This window comes from Saccoglossus kowalevskii, chromosome 10 (assembly GCF_978046115.1).
Source record: "Saccoglossus kowalevskii chromosome 10, keSacKowa6.1, whole genome shotgun sequence".
NCBI lineage: Eukaryota > Metazoa > Hemichordata > Enteropneusta > Harrimaniidae > Saccoglossus > Saccoglossus kowalevskii.
In genome coordinates, this window is record NC_140650.1 from 34,318,945 (window position 1) to 34,337,223 (window position 18,279).

The window sequence follows — 18,279 nt, forward strand, 5'->3', positions numbered from 1 at the left end:
TTTTCACTGCTACACAATTTGATTCATGAATCCCGAGATTAAAGCGGCGATTAAATTAATTCACCACCGAATAACAAATGTTACACGGATGCAGGATCAGTTTGTTCACTCAGCTGCCAACGAGTATCGTTGTCCAAGATAACAAATAACAAGGACGTACTGAATAGTAATCTTCAAATCCAGTACGGTGTGGAAAGTGATAAATCTTATCAATTCTCAATAGTGACGCTGTTTTAAAACTATGATATAGTGGATATATCTACTGTATATATTGACAATTTATTTTTTGACACAACACTGACTGTGTATGTACAACAGTAAGGCCACTAACAACTACATATTAAACAATAACAAAATGAATAACAATGGAAGATAAAAAAGTGGACACAAATTACAAGGTTCATATCCACAACTAAAAACGTTCTTTGTTACTAATACTTTGAACATGACATTATTAGATTGAATTCAATCTTCAATTTTTCCGGTATTACATAGGTCATACGTCCTCTTTTCAACTAGTGTTTTAGTTTTCAATTTTGTTGAACCAGTGTTTATAATTACAATTTCATGTATTTGTGTTAGTTGCGTTTTCACTTCGATGACCCATTTGCTGTTTATATTAGCCGTACAAATTCATTCATGTATAATTATAATAACTGGAAACGTTAAACGAGAAAAGGACGGCAAATAGTCCTGATTAAGTGAGTTAGGTTTAGAAAATGCTTGTCTAGATATCTCAAAAAATATCAAACGAAATCGATGGGAATAATAATAATAAATAAAAAAAATCCAGTTTTATTTTATTTTGATGAGAGTATATATTAATGTCATTATGATAAGTATTGCGAATAAAACATAAGCAATGAATTGTAAGAATTAAGTTAAGATATTAGTTAATTAAAATTTAATTATACGCAATTTCCTGAGCAGCAATTTTGATTCAAGGACATATTCAATTTTGAATTGCGTGACAATTGTCAATAGGCAAACTAAAGAGCAATTAGTTTAATTAACTTACGTGTGTGAGCAAAATACTGACAATTTTACAAGGTATGTAGGATGTTTCATTACAATAAAAAGCTTATTGCCAAAAAAACGTTGCATATTAAAATAATTTGCTCAGCGATTTCCTTCAAAGTTGCATGGTAAACACAAACAGCGACTCAAACCCAGCCGTGTCATTCTGTCTTAAAGAAACTATGCAACATTTGTCTACACTTGTGAAGAAATAAAAAATGTGGGATATACATATAATATAAACAGTACGAGGAATTATTTACGTTTAAGCCACAAAGAGGAACATCTCGCAGATACAAAGCGCCCTCGGTGTCAACAATCTGGAAAACACATTTACAGTATTTCAGCAACTGAACTTGCAAATTATGAAATAACGTGTTTTAAGAGAGTTAGCAGGAATCATAATTTGTTGTACGACACAAAAAGTTTGAAAACAAAGATGACTTAGTATTTAATCTGAAACACAAGCTTTATTTCTTTGTTATCAATGCCAACAACACAAACCTTTAAGGCCTCGTACTACAAGAAAACTCCTAAAATTGTGTATTCATAATTTAAAAGAAAATAAGGGGTGGTTTATCTATTTTTTTAAATACATCTGGTTGTTTTTTGTTAAATTTCCATTAACAAATAAAATGCTTCCTTATTCTGATATATTATTTAAATAAAGCATGTCCTAGTCTGTAAATCACTCTTCTGTCAGTGGAAGACTATTTGATACAACTATACCTTAGTAATAATTCCTTTATACCACTATCTGCATAATATAAATTCACACTACTAGTTAATATCATTCTGTATTGTATTTATACCCTTCTACTTAACACCACTATTACACACTTTTCCCGCATATAATCACTCTGGTACAATACATTACATTTATACCACTATTCTATACCATTACACCACTATATTATATATTTACACCTTGGTGCAATGTCAATTGGTAGTCTGACTTCTGGTGACCTAAATTACATGCATGGTCCACACAGTGTCAATGGCATAGATTTCTCACACAGTGGTGACCTGATCAGCTAAATACAGACCTCTGGTGACCTCAATGACATGAATTTCTCACACAGTGACATGACCAGATAAACACTGACCACTGGTGACCTCAATGACATGAATTTCTCACACATTGACATGAACAGATAAATACTGACCTCTGGTGACCTCAATGACATGGATTTTCACACAGTGGTGACATGATCAGATAAATACTGACCTCTGGTGACCTCAATGACACAGGTGTCCCACAGAGTGGTGACCCGATCAGCGAAATACTGACCACTGGTGACCTCAATGACATGGATTTTTACACAGTGGTGATGTGAACAGATAAATACTGACCTCTAGTGATCCCAATGACACAGGTGTCCCATAGAGTGGTGACCCGATCAGCGAAATACTGACATCTGGTGACCTCAATGACATGGATTTTCACACAGTGGTGACATGAACAGATAAATACTGACCTCTGGTGACCTCAATGACATGAATTTCTCACACAGTGGTGACCCGATCAGCTAAATACTGACCTCTGGTGACCTCAATGACATGGATTTTCACACAGTGGTGACCTGATCAGATAAATACTGACCTGACCTCTTTTATTTACATACAACCAAACTCTAGCTGCAACCAGTTCAACTGCATTTGCATTGAGCGTATTGTATACTTAAAAGATATATTATGCAAATCTTGACTGTTCAAGAAGCTCATTCAAGGTGTAGTAAAGAATGCAAAATATATAAAATGGTCTAACCCGGTACGCATTAAATGCAGATAAAAGAGTTGATATTGCAATGATATGGTGTTTGTGACACCATTAGATTTAATGTCAAATATTAGCTGTGTGTATACGCAGCACTATCTAACAGACTGTGACATGTGCAATGGCGTCACCATTTCTTCAAATGTAGCTCCTTTGACATTGGCACCTCGTAGATTTGCTTCCTGTAGGTCACAACCAGATAAATTACAGTTCTGTAAACAAACAAAAAACCCAGAAAACAAAAGTATAAATTGTTTGATTACAATTGATGTTGCAGAAGAAAATATGCAGTTATTAACTCTAAACATTGGGACATGCTGTTTTCAGCGACTGTTTTAAAATGTTTAATGAGTCTATCTGAAATTGGATGAAGTAGACTGTAATTGCTACAGTCTATTGTTACACTTACATTGTGCCCGTTTACGGTGTATATAGGGGTATGGTCTCCTTGATGCAACAGTTATCTTGTCCAATCAGACATCGAATATAAGATGACATACACAACTGTACAGGCCAGGACAGACCATACCCATATACAAACCTCTAGATCTATACTGGCTAGGGCAGACAATAGCCAAATACACACCTCTAGATCTGTACTGGCTAGGGCAGACAATACCCATATATACACCTTTAGATCTGTACTGGCTAGTTACATACCATACCCCTATACACACCTCTAGATCTGTACTGGTTAGTACAGACAATACCCCTATATACACCTCTAGATCTGTACTCCCTAGTACAGACAATACCCCTATATACACCTCTAGATCTGTACTGGCTAGTTACATACCATACCCCTATACACACCTCTAGATCTGTACTGGTTAGTACAGACAATACCCCTATATACACCTCTAGATCTGTACTGGTTAGTACAGACAATACCCCTATATACATCTCTAGATCTGTACTGGCTAGGGCAGACCATACCCCTATACACACCTCTAGATTTGTACGAGCTAGGGCAGACCATACCCATATATACACCTCTAGATCTGTACTGGCTAGTTACATACCATACCCCTTACACACACCTCTAGATCTGTACTGGCTAGGGCAGACCATACCCATATATACACCTTTAGATCTGTACTGGCTAGGGCAGACCATACCCATATATACACCTTTAGATTTGTACGAGCTAGGGCAGACCATACCCATATATACACCTCTAGATCTGTACTGGCTAGTTACATACCATACCCTACACACACCTCTAGATCTGTACTGGCTAGGGCAGACAATACCCATATACACACCTCTAGATCTGTACTGGCTAGGGCAGACCATACCCATATATACACCTTTAAATTTGTATGAGCTAGGGCAGACCATACCCATATATACACCTCTAGATCTGTACTGGCTAGGGCAGACAATACCCATATACACACCTCTAGATCTGTACTGGCTAGGGCAGACCATACCCATATATACACCTTTAAATTTGTACGAGCTAGGGCAGACCATACCCATATATACACCTCTAGATCTGTACTGGCTAGTTACATACCATACCCCTACACACACCTCTAGATCTGTACTGGCTTGGGCAGACCATACCCATATATACACCTCTAGATCTGTACTGGCTAGGGCAGACAATACCCATATACACACCTCTAGATCTGTACTGGCTAGGGCAGACCATACCCATATATACACCTCTATATCTGTACTGGCTAGGGCAGACAATACCCATATACACACCTCTAGATCTGTACTGGCTAGGGCAGACCAAACCCATATATACACCTTTAGATCTGTACTGGCTAGGGCAGACCATACCCATATATACACCTCTAGATCTGTACTGGCTAGTACAGACAATACCCCTATATACACCTCTAGATCTGTACTAGCTAGGGCAGACAATACCCATATACACACCTCTAGATCTGTACTGGCTAGGGCAGACCATACCCATATATACACCACCTTTAGATCTGTACTGGCTAGGGCAGACCATACCCATATACACACCTCTAGATCTGTACTGGCTAGGGCAGACAATACCCCTATATACATCTCTAGATCTATACTGGTTAGTACAGACAATACCCCTATATACACCTCTAGATCTGTACTGGCTAGGGCAGACCATACCCATATACACACCTCTAGATCTGTACTAGCTAGGGCAGATAATACCCATATACACACCTCTAGATCTGTACTGGCTAGGGCAGACCATACCCATATATACACCACCTTTAGATCTGTACTGGCTAGGGCAGACCATACCCATATATACACCTCTAGATCTGTACTGGCTAGGGCAGACCATACCCATATACACACCTCTAGATCTGTACTAGCTAGGGCAGACAATACCCATATACACACCTCTAGATCTGTACTGGCTAGTACAGACAATACCCCTATATACATCTCTAGATCTATACTGACTAGGGCAGACAATACCCCTATACACACCTCTAGATTTGTACTGGCTAGGGCAGACCATACCCATATATACACCTCTATATCTGTACTGGCTAGTTACATACCATACCCCTATACACACCTCTAGATCTGTACTGGCTAGTTACATACCATACCCCTATACACACCTCTAGATCTGTACTGGCTAGGGCAGACCATACCCATATATACACCTCTAGATCTGTACTGGCTAGTTACATACCATACCCCTATACACACCTCTATATCTGTACTGGCTAGTTACATACCATACCCCTATACACACCTCTAGATCTGTACTGGCTAGTTACATACCATACCCCTTGACACACCTCTAGATCTGTACTGGCTAGGGCAGACCATACCCCTATATACACCTCTAGATCTGTACTGGCTAGTTACATACCATACCCCTATACACACCTCTAGATCTGTACTGGCAAGGGCAGACCATACCCATATATACACATCTAGATCTGTACTGGCTAGGGCAGACCATACCCCTATATACACCTCTAGATCTGTACTGGCTAGTACATACCATAACCCCTACACGTACCTCTAGATCTGTACAGGCCAAGGCAGACCATATCCCTATATACACCTCTAGATCTATACTGACTAGGGCAGACAATACCCCTATATACATCTCTAGATCTATACTGGTTAGTACAGACCATACCCCTATATACACCTCTAGATCTGTACAGGCCAAGGCAGACCATATCCCTATATACACCTCTAGATCTATACTGACTAGGGCAGACCATACCCATATACACACCTCTAGATCTGTACTGGCTAGTACAGACAATACCCCTATATACACCTCTAGATCTGTACAGGCCAAGGCAGACCATATCCCTATATACACCTCTAGATCTGTACTGGTCAGGAAAGAACAGGACAGACCATAGCCCTACACACACCTCTAGATCTGTACAGGCTAGGACAGACCATAACCTTATATGCCCCTCTAGATCTGTACAGGCCAAGGCAGACCATACCTCTATATACACCTCAAGATATGTACTGGCCAGGACAGACGATACCCTTACACACACCTCAAGATCTGTACTGGCTAGTACATACCATACCCCCCTACACACACCTCAAGATATGTACTGGCCAAGACAGACCATACCCCTTGACACACCTCAAGATCTGTACTGGCTACTACATACCATACCCCTATATACACCTCTAGATCTGTACATGGCTCGGACAGACTATACCCTAGACTGGCAAAGTTGGGACTTCTTTTTTGTTTTACAAAAAGTAATAGTTAATTGTTCTTTTAGTCCTTTTAGCGTGATCGCGAAAACTAACCTGACCAAGAAATTCTGACTGGACGCATCTGCAGGCATTTGACTGCTTTTAATTATTCATGATGTCATTGATTATTCATGACTGGGTGTGTGTCAGTAAACATGACCTTTTAAAGGTTGATTCGATTCAAACGCAGAGATGGATACTTTAACTTTCCAAGTGCGAAGGCGATACTTTCATCCATGTTTACTGAAAACAAGTCGATTTAAATGTCCAATGTATATAACTAATCTTTCGAAATCGTTGAGACCTCAGAAGTGAAAGGTCACGTACATTAACATGATTGCCAGTCTAACCATACCCTTGTACATACCTCTAGATCTGTACCGGCTAGTACAGCCCAGCGTAAATTACAGTTTTGTAAATTAGCATTTTTCAAGGTTGCAACTCGTAAATTTACACCAGCCATCTGACTGCTCTCCAGGTCAACACCCTTCATGTTTACACCTGCAATAGAAAATAAATATGAACTGTAATCATAATGGAGTTATTTATTGCAAAAGTACTTAAATCTATGTGATATATGCTGTAGCTATTATTGCTTGACAACAGCACAAGAATAAGGGATGTTTTATTTGCCCTGCTGTGCATGTCGGGTCATACCTTCCATATTTGCTTTGCTGCCAGCGGGATCTTCAAAGTTACACCCACGTAGTGATGCACCTTCCAGATTAGCCAGGACCATTTTGACACCAATCAAGTTAGCTCCCTGCAAAACAACAATTAGTAATGTGTATAATAATAATTGTTTATTGCATCTTTAGAAAGACAAATTTCTTTTAGTATATAGCAATAAAAATATTAATTAATGCAAATACCTGAAATACCTGGTAAAATATAACAAGTTAGTAAGAAGTATCAAGTTTGTGCGTTGTTGGAATGCCATGAAGATGAACTGTGCAACATGCTTATTTGAGGTTTTGTCCGTTATTTTCATTGAAAATTGAAATTATAACTTTTAATTTCCTTTGGGAGTATTATATGTGAGAACAAATCTTGTAATGTCATGTATTTTGGACAAACTATGAGTAAATCTTCTACTTGATGCGCATCACAATATATTCAAATAATCTTGTTAAACTTTGAATATGTATGTAATTTGTTATCATCTTTCATCATGTTTAATCACCAATGATAAGTAAATTTTTGATACACTTTGATAATCAAATTTTTGGATTTTGAGTTTAAGATTCTGCATCTCAATGAATTCTGATTAATTTCCGTCAACATGTTTTTTATTATTGACATCCAAATACAACTATTATGAGGATTGATTTGTTCATTGTATGCCCATATGAATATGAATTGGCAATCTATTGATATCAAACTAATTTCATTATGGTAAATGAATGACATCTTGAAATATCTAAATGTTTCAGTTTGACAAATATGTTCTTGGAATACTGCGACAAAAGAAACATACACATAATATGTAAAATTTGATTTCACATTTTTAGAAATACTTATTCCTTAAAACAATTTGTTATGTTATGTGGAAGTTGCAAGTTATTAATTTGCATGTTTTTCAATATACTACTTTGAATTTTCAGCAATCGGACTGCTCATTATCAAGAAGTCGCTTATATAATCAATTGAAACTGACAAAAAGTATTCACTATAAATAGAAAATTGAAGATATCATCACAAAAGAAACATTTCTCATAGAGATCCATCCAAGGTATGGGTGACGTGAGATGGACAAAAAACGATATCACCATCTCTACTCTTTGATGACATCAGAGCTAAGAATACATATAAAATGTAGTACCAACATTTTGGTTGGGAAAATTATGACATAAAGTCATTTTATTTTGCTACTTGTTTTACAGATACTGGATAACCTTTGTACTAAGACTGTTTACAAATCAATAGATAAGTAATGTACACTTACATCCAATGTTGCACCTGCCAGATTTGTACTAAGACTGTTTACAAATCAATAGATAAGTAATGTACACTTACATCCAATGTTGCACCTGTCAGATTTGCTCTCTCCAGAGAACAGATACTGGATAACATTTGTACTAAGACTGTTTACAAATCAATAGATAAGTAATGTACACTTACATCCAATGTTGCACCTGCCAGATTTGTACTAAGACTGTTTACAAATCAATAGATAAGTAATGTACACTTACATCCAATGTTGCACCTGCCAGATTTGTACTATGACTGTTTACAAATCAATAGATAAGTAATGTACACTTACATCCAATGTTGCACCTGCCAGATTTGTACTATGACTGTTTACAAATCAATAGATAAGTAATGTACACTTACATCCAATGTTGCACCTGCCAAATTTGTACTATGACTGTTTACAAATCAATAGATAAGTAATGTACACTTACATCCAATGTTGCACCTGCCAGATTTGTACTATGACTGTTTACAAATCAATAGATAAGTAATGTACACTTACATCCAATGTTGCACCTGCCAGATTTGCTCTCTCCAAAGAACAGATACTGGATAACATTTGTACTAAGACTGTTTACAAATCAATAGATAAGTAATGTACACTTACATCCAATGTTGCACCTGCCAGATTTGTACTAAGACTGTTTACAAATCAATAGATAAGTAATGTACACTTACATCCAATGTTGCACATGCCAGATTTGTACTATGACTGTTTACAAATCAATAGATAAGTAATGTACACTTACATCCAATGTTGCAACTGCCAAATTTGTACTATGACTGTTTACAAATCAATAGATAAGTAATATACACTTACATCCAATATTGCACCTGCCAGATTTGTACTATGACTGTTTACAAATCAATAGATAAGTAATGTACACTTACATCCAATGTTGCACCTGCCAGATTTGTACTATGATAGATAAGTAATGTACACTTACATCCAATATTGCACCTGCCAGATTTGTACTATGACTGTTTACAAATCAATAGATAAGTAATGTACACTTACATCCAATGTTGCACCTGCCAGATTTGTACTATGACTGTTTACAAATCAATAGATAAGTAATGTACACTTACATCCAATGTTGCACCTGCCAGATTTGTACTATGACTGTTTACAAATCAATAGATAAGTAATGTACACTTACATCCAATGTTGCACCTGCCAGATTTGTACTATGACTGTTTACAAATCAATAGATAAGTAATGTACACTTACATCCAATGTTGCACCTGCCAAATTTGTACTATGACTGTTTACAAATCAATAGATAAGTAATGTACACTTACATCCAATGTTGCACCTGCCAGATTTGTACTATGACTGTTTACAAATCAATAGATAAGTAATGTACACTTACATCCAATGTTGCACCTGCCAAATTTGTACTATGACTGTTTACAAATCAATAGATAAGTAATGTACACTTACATCCAATGTTGCACCTGCCAAATTTGTACTATGACTGTTTACAAATCAATAGATAAGTAATGTACACTTACATCCAATGTTGCACCTGCCAAATTTGTACTATGACTGTTTACAAATCAATAGATAAGTAATGTACACTTACATCCAATATTGCACCTGCCAGATTTGTACTATGACTGTTTACAAATCAATAGATAAGTAATGTACACTTACATCCAATGTTGCACCTGCCAGATTTGTACTATGACTGTTTACAAATCAATAGATAAGTAATGTACACTTACATCCAATATTGCACCTGCCAGATTTGTACTATGACTGTTTACAAATCAATAGATAAGTAATGTACACTTACATCCAATGTTGCACCTGCCAGATTTGTACTATGACTGTTTACAAATCAATAGATAAGTAATGTACACTTACATCCAATGTTGCACCTGCCAGATTTGTACTATGACTGTTTACAAATCAATAGATAAGTAATGTACACTTACATCCAATGTTGCACCTGCCAGATTTGTACTATGACTGTTTACAAATCAATAGATAAGTAATGTACACTTACATCCAATGTTGCACCTGCCAAATTTGTACTATGACTGTTTACAAATCAATAGATAAGTAATGTACACTTACATCCAATGTTGCACCTGCCAGATTTGTACTATGACTGTTTACAAATCAATAGATAAGTAATGTACACTTACATCCAATGTTGCACCTGCCAAATTTGTACTATGACTGTTTACAAATCAATAGATAAGTAATGTACACTTACATCCAATGTTGCACCTGCCAAATTTGTACTATGAGTGTTTACAAATCAATAGATAAGTAATGTACACTTACATCCAATGTTGCACCTGCCAGATTTGTACTATGACTGTTTACAAATCAATAGATAAGTAATGTACACTTACATCCAATGTTGCACCTGCCAAATTTGTACTATGACTGTTTACAAATCAATAGATAAGTAATGTACACTTACATCCAATGTTGCACCTGCCAAATTTGTACTATGACTGTTTACAAATCAATAGATAAGTAATGTACACTTACATCCAATGTTGCACCTGCCAAATTTGTACTATGACTGTTTACAAATCAATAGATAAGTAATGTACACTTACATCCAATGTTGCACCTGCCAGATTTGTACTATGACTGTTTACAAATCAATAGATAAGTAATGTACACTTACATCCAATGTTGCACCTGCCAGATTTGTACTATGACTGTTTACAAATCAATAGATAAGTAATGTACACTTACATCCAATGTTGCACCTGCCAGATTTGTACTATGACTGTTTACAAATCAATAGATAAGTAATGTACACTTACATCCAATGTTGCACCTGCCAGATTTGTACTATGACTGTTTACAAATCAATAGATAAGTAATGTACACTTACATCCAATGTTGCACCTGCCAGATTTGTACTATGACTGTTTACAAATCAATAGATAAGTAATGTACACTTACATCCAATGTTGCACCTGCCAGATTTGCTCTCTCCAGAGAACAAAATGCAAGATTAGCACCAGATAGATCAGCTTTACTCAGATTAGCCGACTTAAAGTTGATGGAACGCAGATCCAATTTTGAAAGATCGGCACCAGTAAAATTCACACCCTGTTAACAAATGTATTAAATAAAGCTAACATGAGATACCTGCTTGGTTACTATGGAAACAACAATTTTGTAGAGTCTGTGCACAATATACCATATTCAGACGGCCATCTTGGATCAAAATCAAAACAAATAGTTTCTTAATTCAAATAAAAACTAGTAAAAAAAATGAATCCCATGATGAAGAAAGATAGAAAAGTCTGATGTGAAAAACGTAGTCATACTTGGCAACGTAGCTGTGATGTAGTCGGTGTTGACATCAGAATATTTAAAAACTCTCTTCTTTTCATTGGTGTATGGTCAGTAGCTGGCTCATTAGATTTGAGTAAATCTTCTAGTTGTTCTATCAGTGATGTCATACCATAGAAATGGGCTTCTTCTAAAACACCTTTACAATTAAATAAATTAAAATTAAAGATAATACAATAGTAAATTAATAACTAATAAATAAATACTTTCATAACAATACCATATTTAATGTAATCAAATGCCATAGTAACTAAACTTTCTGTATACAATACATTTATAGAATCATATCTATGACTAGTGTTATAATTACGCCACTATGAATGTACTGTACAGTTTTAGTTAATTCATGAGAGAATAATTGATAGACTTTTACACCAATGAAACACAACATGGCAGAAACACATATTTACCACGTTACCAGTTATAGGGTCAATCCCCATGTGTTTTGACATGTGACAGCCATGACATTACCATCAGAGATTAATCAAAGTTTCTACCTACCTTGTGGATTGAGTTCATCATCTAATATTAGTTTACCATGGCGTAAATAATTCAATATTGGTTCAAAATAACGACCACTACGATCAATCAAGTATGCTCCCTGGCTGTCAACCGCACTGCTCCACTGAAACTCTATAAACAGTCACAAATTAACAATGAATTAAAGGCAGATATAGTATGGCAAAAATATAAATTAGCTGTCAATTGGGAAATAATTAGAGCTGAACATGAGAGAATTAAAGAGATAATTGTAACTTTGTATATTTCTATCTGTGAAATGCAATACACTAACTACAACACTGAAATATACTCATGTTCCACTTGCTAAACACCACTCCAATCATGCCTAGAATCTATGCAGTGTTCCACTTGCTAAACACCACTCCATTCATGCCTAAAATCTATGCAATGTTCCACTTGCTAAACACCACTCCACTCATGCCTAGAATCTATGCAATGTTCCACTTGCTAAACACCACTCCATTCATGCCTAAAATCTATGCAATGTTCCACTTGCTAAACACCACTCCATTCATGCCTAAAATCTATGCAATGTTCCACTTGCTAAAAACCACTCCACTCATGCCTAGAATCTATGCAGTGTTCCACTTGCTAAACACCACTTCACTCATGCCTCAAATCTATGCAGTGTTCCACTTGCTAAACACCACTCCACTCAAGCCTAGAATCTATGCAATGTTCCACTTGCTAAAAACCACTCCATTCATGCCTAAAATCTATGCAATGTTCCACTTGCTAAACATCACTCCATTCATGCCTAAAATCTATGCAATGTTCAACTTGCTAAAAACCACTCCACTCATGCCTAGAATCTATGCAGTGTTCCACTTGCTAAACACCACTCCATTCATGCCTAGAATCTATGCAATGTTCCACTTGCTAAACACCACTCCACTCATGCCTAGAATCTATGCAATGTTCCACTTGCTAAACACCACTCCACTCATGCCTAGAATCTATGCAGTGTTCCACTTGCTAAGCACCACTCCACTCATGCCTAGAATCTATGCAATGTTCCACTTGCTAAACACCATTCCACTCATGCCTAGAATCTATGCAGTGTTCCACTTGCTAAAAACCACTCCACTCATGCCTAGAATCTATGCAGTATTCCACTTGCTAAACACCACTCCACTCATGCCTAGCATCTATGCAATGTTCCACTTGCTAAACACTACTCCACTCATGCCTAAATTCTATGCAGTGTTCCACTTACTAAAAACCACTCCACTCATGCCTAGAATCTATGAAGTGTTCCACTTGCTAAACACCACTCTACTAATGCCTAGAATTTATGCAGTGTTCCATTTGCTAAACACCATTCCACTCATGCCTAGAATCTATGCAGTGTTCCACTTGCTAAACACCACTCCACTAATGCCTAGAATCTATGCAGTGTTCCACTTGCTAAACACCACTCCACTCATGCCTAGAATCTATGCAGTGTTCCACTTGCTAACCACCACTCCACTAATGCCTAGAATCTATGCAGTGTTCCACTTGCTAAACACCATTCCACTAATGCCTAGAATCTATGCAGTGTTCCACTTGCTAAACACCATTCCACTAATGCCTAAAATCTATGCAGTGTTCCACTTGCTAAACACCACTCCACTAATGCCTAGAATCTATGCAGTGTTCCACTTGCTAAACACCACTCCACTCATGCCTAGAATTTATGCAGTGTTCCACTTGCTAACCACCACTCCACTAATGCCTAGAATCTATGCAGTGTTCCACTTGCTAACCACCACTCCACTAATGCCTAGAATCTATGCAGTGTTCCACTTGCTAAACACCATTCCACTAATGCCTAAAATCTATGCAGTGTTCCACTTGCTAAACATCACTGCACTTGCTAAACACCACTCCACTTGCTAAACACCACTCCACTAATGCCTAGAATCTATGCAGTGTTCCACTTGCTAAACACCACTCCACTAATGCCTAGAATCTATGCAGTGTTCCACTTGCTAAACACCATTCCACTAATGCCTAAAATCCATGCAGTGTTCCACTCGCTAAACATCACTGCACTTGCTAAACACCACTCGACTTGCTAAACACCACTCCACTAATGCCTAGAATCTATGCAGTGTTCCACTTGCTAAACACCACTCCACTAATGCCTAGAATCTATGCAGTGTTCCACTTGCTAAACACCACTCCACTAATGCCTAGAATCTATGCAGTGTTCCACTTGCTAAACACCACTCCACTAATGCCTAGAATCTATGCAATGTTCCACTTGCTAAACACCACTCCACTTGCTAAACACCACTCCACTTGCTAAACACCACTCCACTAATGCCTAGAATCTATGCAGTGTTCCACTTGTTAAAAACCACTCCACTAATGCCTAGAATCTATGCAATGTTCCACTTGCTAAAAACCACTTCACTCATGCCTAGAATCTATGCAGTGTTCCACTTGCTAAACACCACTCCACTAATGCCTAGAATCTATGCAGTGTTCCACTTGCTAAACACCACTCCACTAATGCCTAGAATCTATGCAGTGTTCCACTTGCTAAACACCACTCCACTAATGTCTAGAATCTATGCAATGTTCCACTTGCTAAACACCACTCCACTAATGCCTAGAATCTATGCAATGTTCCACTTGCTAAAAACCACTTCACTAATGCCTAGAATCTATGCAATGTTCCACTTGCTCAAAACCACTTCACTCATGCCTAGAATCTATGCAGTGTTCCACTTGCTAAAAACCACTTCACTAATGCCTAGAATTTATGCAGTGTTCCACTTGCTAAACACCACTCCACTAATGCCTAAAATCTATGCAGTGTTCCACTTGCTAAACATCACTGCACTTGCTAAACACCACTCCACTAATGCCTAGAATCTGTGCAGTATGCCTAGAATTATGCAGCGATTTACTCACTACATTGTATAAGCTACACCATTATTTACCATTCTATTTCCTCTATTATAAGTAGATAGTATTATAGAAATTATCAAGTTTCCATTATGCATACCAATACATTCAAATGCTGTCCCATAAAGTATATGTTAAACAACATTCCTGAGTCACACCTACCTTGGTCACCAAACATTCTGGCCAGCATACTGTCAGGATCTCGACATGTAAGTGTGTTTCTACAAACAAATCAAGCCATTATAAACATGGTATACCATGCCTTAGTGTAAATATCACTTCACTTGCTAGAAAGGCGCATTTCAAGCAAAGTTCAGTCAGAGAAAATACAAAACTTTGTAGCAGTGAACATTTTATGGGGACTTTAAGACTTGTGACTTTTGTAGAAATAACCATGTCACTGGGTCTCTTAAAGCAGTATTATCTGTTAAACTTATTTGAAGTTTTTAACATGTATAGTACATGCCACCTAACAGTCCAAATAACTCCACTGTTTTTGTAGAGTGAAGCATATTTTACTATAAATGACAAAAAATATTTACTGTAAATATAGAATTGAAGATATTGACGTGAAGATATTGACGTGAAATGAACAAATCTGATCGAGTACCAAGTACCAAGGCAATTGAGCTGTCATCTACAATGACAGTGTTGCAAAAAATGAGCCATAAATTTACAATTATTCATGTCAGAACCAGACTGATATTTTTTTAACTGAATACCTAAAATCCCGACATACGTTATTTCAAATCCTGCTATTGAACACACTCAAAACAACTAGCCTAGGGAGTACAAAATACATCTCCTGACTTGCTTCTTATTAATTAAGGCTGCATTAGAGAGACAGATTTTGGTTGAGATTTGATGGAATTGTTGATGTCCTCAGCTGCTGAAAGTTTGATCACAAATGCTCTGTGACCCTCTATCAAAAGAAATATCTGGCGTAGATATCCTGCAAATTTCATAACTATTGAATTTAGTACACACCACACACATCAAATGCTACAAACAAAATATATCAGATAATACAGCTCTAAGATACACTACGTTACTTTTGTAGCAGTTAACATTTAACTAGGGGCCCTTATGACCAGTACTTTTGTAGCAGTTAACATTTAACTAGGGGCCCTTATGACCAGTACTTTTGTAGCAGTTAACATTTAACTAGGGGCCCTTATGACCAGTACTTTTGTAGCAGTTAACATTTAACTAGGGGCCCTTATGACCAGTACTTTTGTAGCAGTTAACATTTAACTAGGGGCCCTTATGACCAGTACTTTTGTAGCAGTTAACATTTAACTAGGGGCCCTTATGACCAGTACTTTTGTAGCAGTTAACATTTAACTAGGGGCCCTTATGACCAGTACTTTTGTAGCAGTTAACATTTAACTAGGGGCCCTTATGACCAGTACTTTTGTAGCAGTTAACATTTAACTAGGGGCCCTTATGACCAGTACTTTTGTAGCAGTTAACATTTAACTAGGGGCCCTTATGACCAGTACTTTTGTAGCAGTTAACATTTAACTAGGGGCCCTTATGACCAGTACTTTTGTAGCAGTTAACATTTAACTAGGGGCCCTTATGACCAGTACTTTTGTAGCAGTTAACATTTAACTAGGGGCCCTTATGACCAGTACTTTTGTAGCAGTTAACATTTAACTAGGGGCCCTTATGACCAGTACTTTTGTAGCAGTTAACATTTAACTAGGGGCCCTTATGACCAGTACTTTTGTAGCAGTTAACATTTAACTAGGGGCCCTTATGACCAGTACTTTTGTAGCAGTTAACATTTAACTAGGGGCCCTTATGACCAGTACTTTTGTAGCAGTTAACATTTAACTAGGGGCCCTTATGACCAGTACTTTTGTAGCAGTTAACATTTAACTAGGGGCCCTTATGACCAGTACTTTTGTAGCAGTTAACATTTAACTAGGGGCCCTTATGACCAGTACTTTTGTAGCAGTTAACATTTAACTAGGGGCCCTTATGACCAGTACTTTTGTAGCAGTTAACATTTAACTAGGGGCCCTTATGACCAGTACTTTTGTAGCAGTTAACATTTAACTAGGGGCCCTTATGACCAGTACTTTTGTAGCAGTTAACATTTAACTAGGGGCCCTTATGACCAGTACTTTTGTAGCAGTTAACATTTAACTAGGGGCCCTTATGACCAGTACTTTTGTAGCAGTTAACATTTAACTAGGGGCCCTTATGACCAGTACTTTTGTAGCAGTTAACATTTAACTAGGGGCCCTTATGACCAGTACTTTTGTAGCAGTTAACATTTAACTAGGGGCCCTTATGACCAGTACTTTTGTAGCAGTTAACATTTAACTAGGGGCCCTTATGACCAGTACTTTTGTAGCAGTTAACATTTAACTAGGGGCCCTTATGACCAGTACTTTTGTAGCAGTTAACATTTAACTAGGGGCCCTTATGACCAGTACTTTTGTAGCAGTTAACATTTAACTAGGGGCCCTTATGACCAGTACTTTTGTAGCAGTTAACATTTAACTAGGGGCCCTTATGACCAGTACTTTTGTAGCAGTTAACATTTAACTAGGGGCCCTTATGACCAGTACTTTTGTAGCAGTTAACATTTAACTAGGGGCCCTTATGACCAGTACTTTTGTAGCAGTTAACATTTAACTAGGGGCCCTTATGACCAGTACTTTTGTAGCAGTTAACATTTAACTAGGGGCCCTTATGACCAGTACTTTTGTAGCAGTTAACATTTAACTAGGGGCCCTTATGACCAGTACTTTTGTAGCAGTTAACATTTAACTAGGGGCCCTTATGACCAGTACTTTTCTAGCAGTTAACATTTAACTAGGGGCCCTTATGACCAGTACTTTTGTAGCAGTTAACATTTAACTAGGGGCCCTTATGACCAGTACTTTTGTAGCAGTTAACATTTAACTAGGGGCCCTTATGACCAGTACTTTTGTAGCAGTTAACATTTAACTAGGGGCCCTTATGACCAGTACTTTTGTAGCAGTTAACATTTAACTAGGGGCCCTTATGACCAGTACTTTTGTAGCAGTTAACATTTAAC

At 37.3% G+C, this 18,279-nt stretch overlaps 1 protein-coding gene across 1 annotated transcript in view; it reads right to left on the reverse strand.

Moving 5' to 3' along the window:
• Positions 1-1,461: 1,461 nt before the first annotated feature.
• Positions 1,462-18,279, reverse strand: part of LOC100375911 (BTB/POZ domain-containing protein KCTD9-like) — a 29,811-nt gene continuing 12,993 nt past the window's right edge. The window contains exons 5-11 of the mRNA XM_085504795.1: positions 15,387-15,445; positions 12,306-12,437; positions 11,780-11,943; positions 11,409-11,558; positions 7,157-7,262; positions 6,867-7,000; positions 1,462-3,006 (exon numbers count right to left, since the gene is read on the reverse strand). Of these exons, the coding sequence (XP_085360921.1) occupies positions 2,890-3,006; positions 6,867-7,000; positions 7,157-7,262; positions 11,409-11,558; positions 11,780-11,943; positions 12,306-12,437; positions 15,387-15,445 (862 nt within the window). The 3' untranslated portion in view covers positions 1,462-2,889. The remainder of the gene's footprint in view (positions 3,007-6,866; positions 7,001-7,156; positions 7,263-11,408; positions 11,559-11,779; positions 11,944-12,305; positions 12,438-15,386; positions 15,446-18,279) is intronic.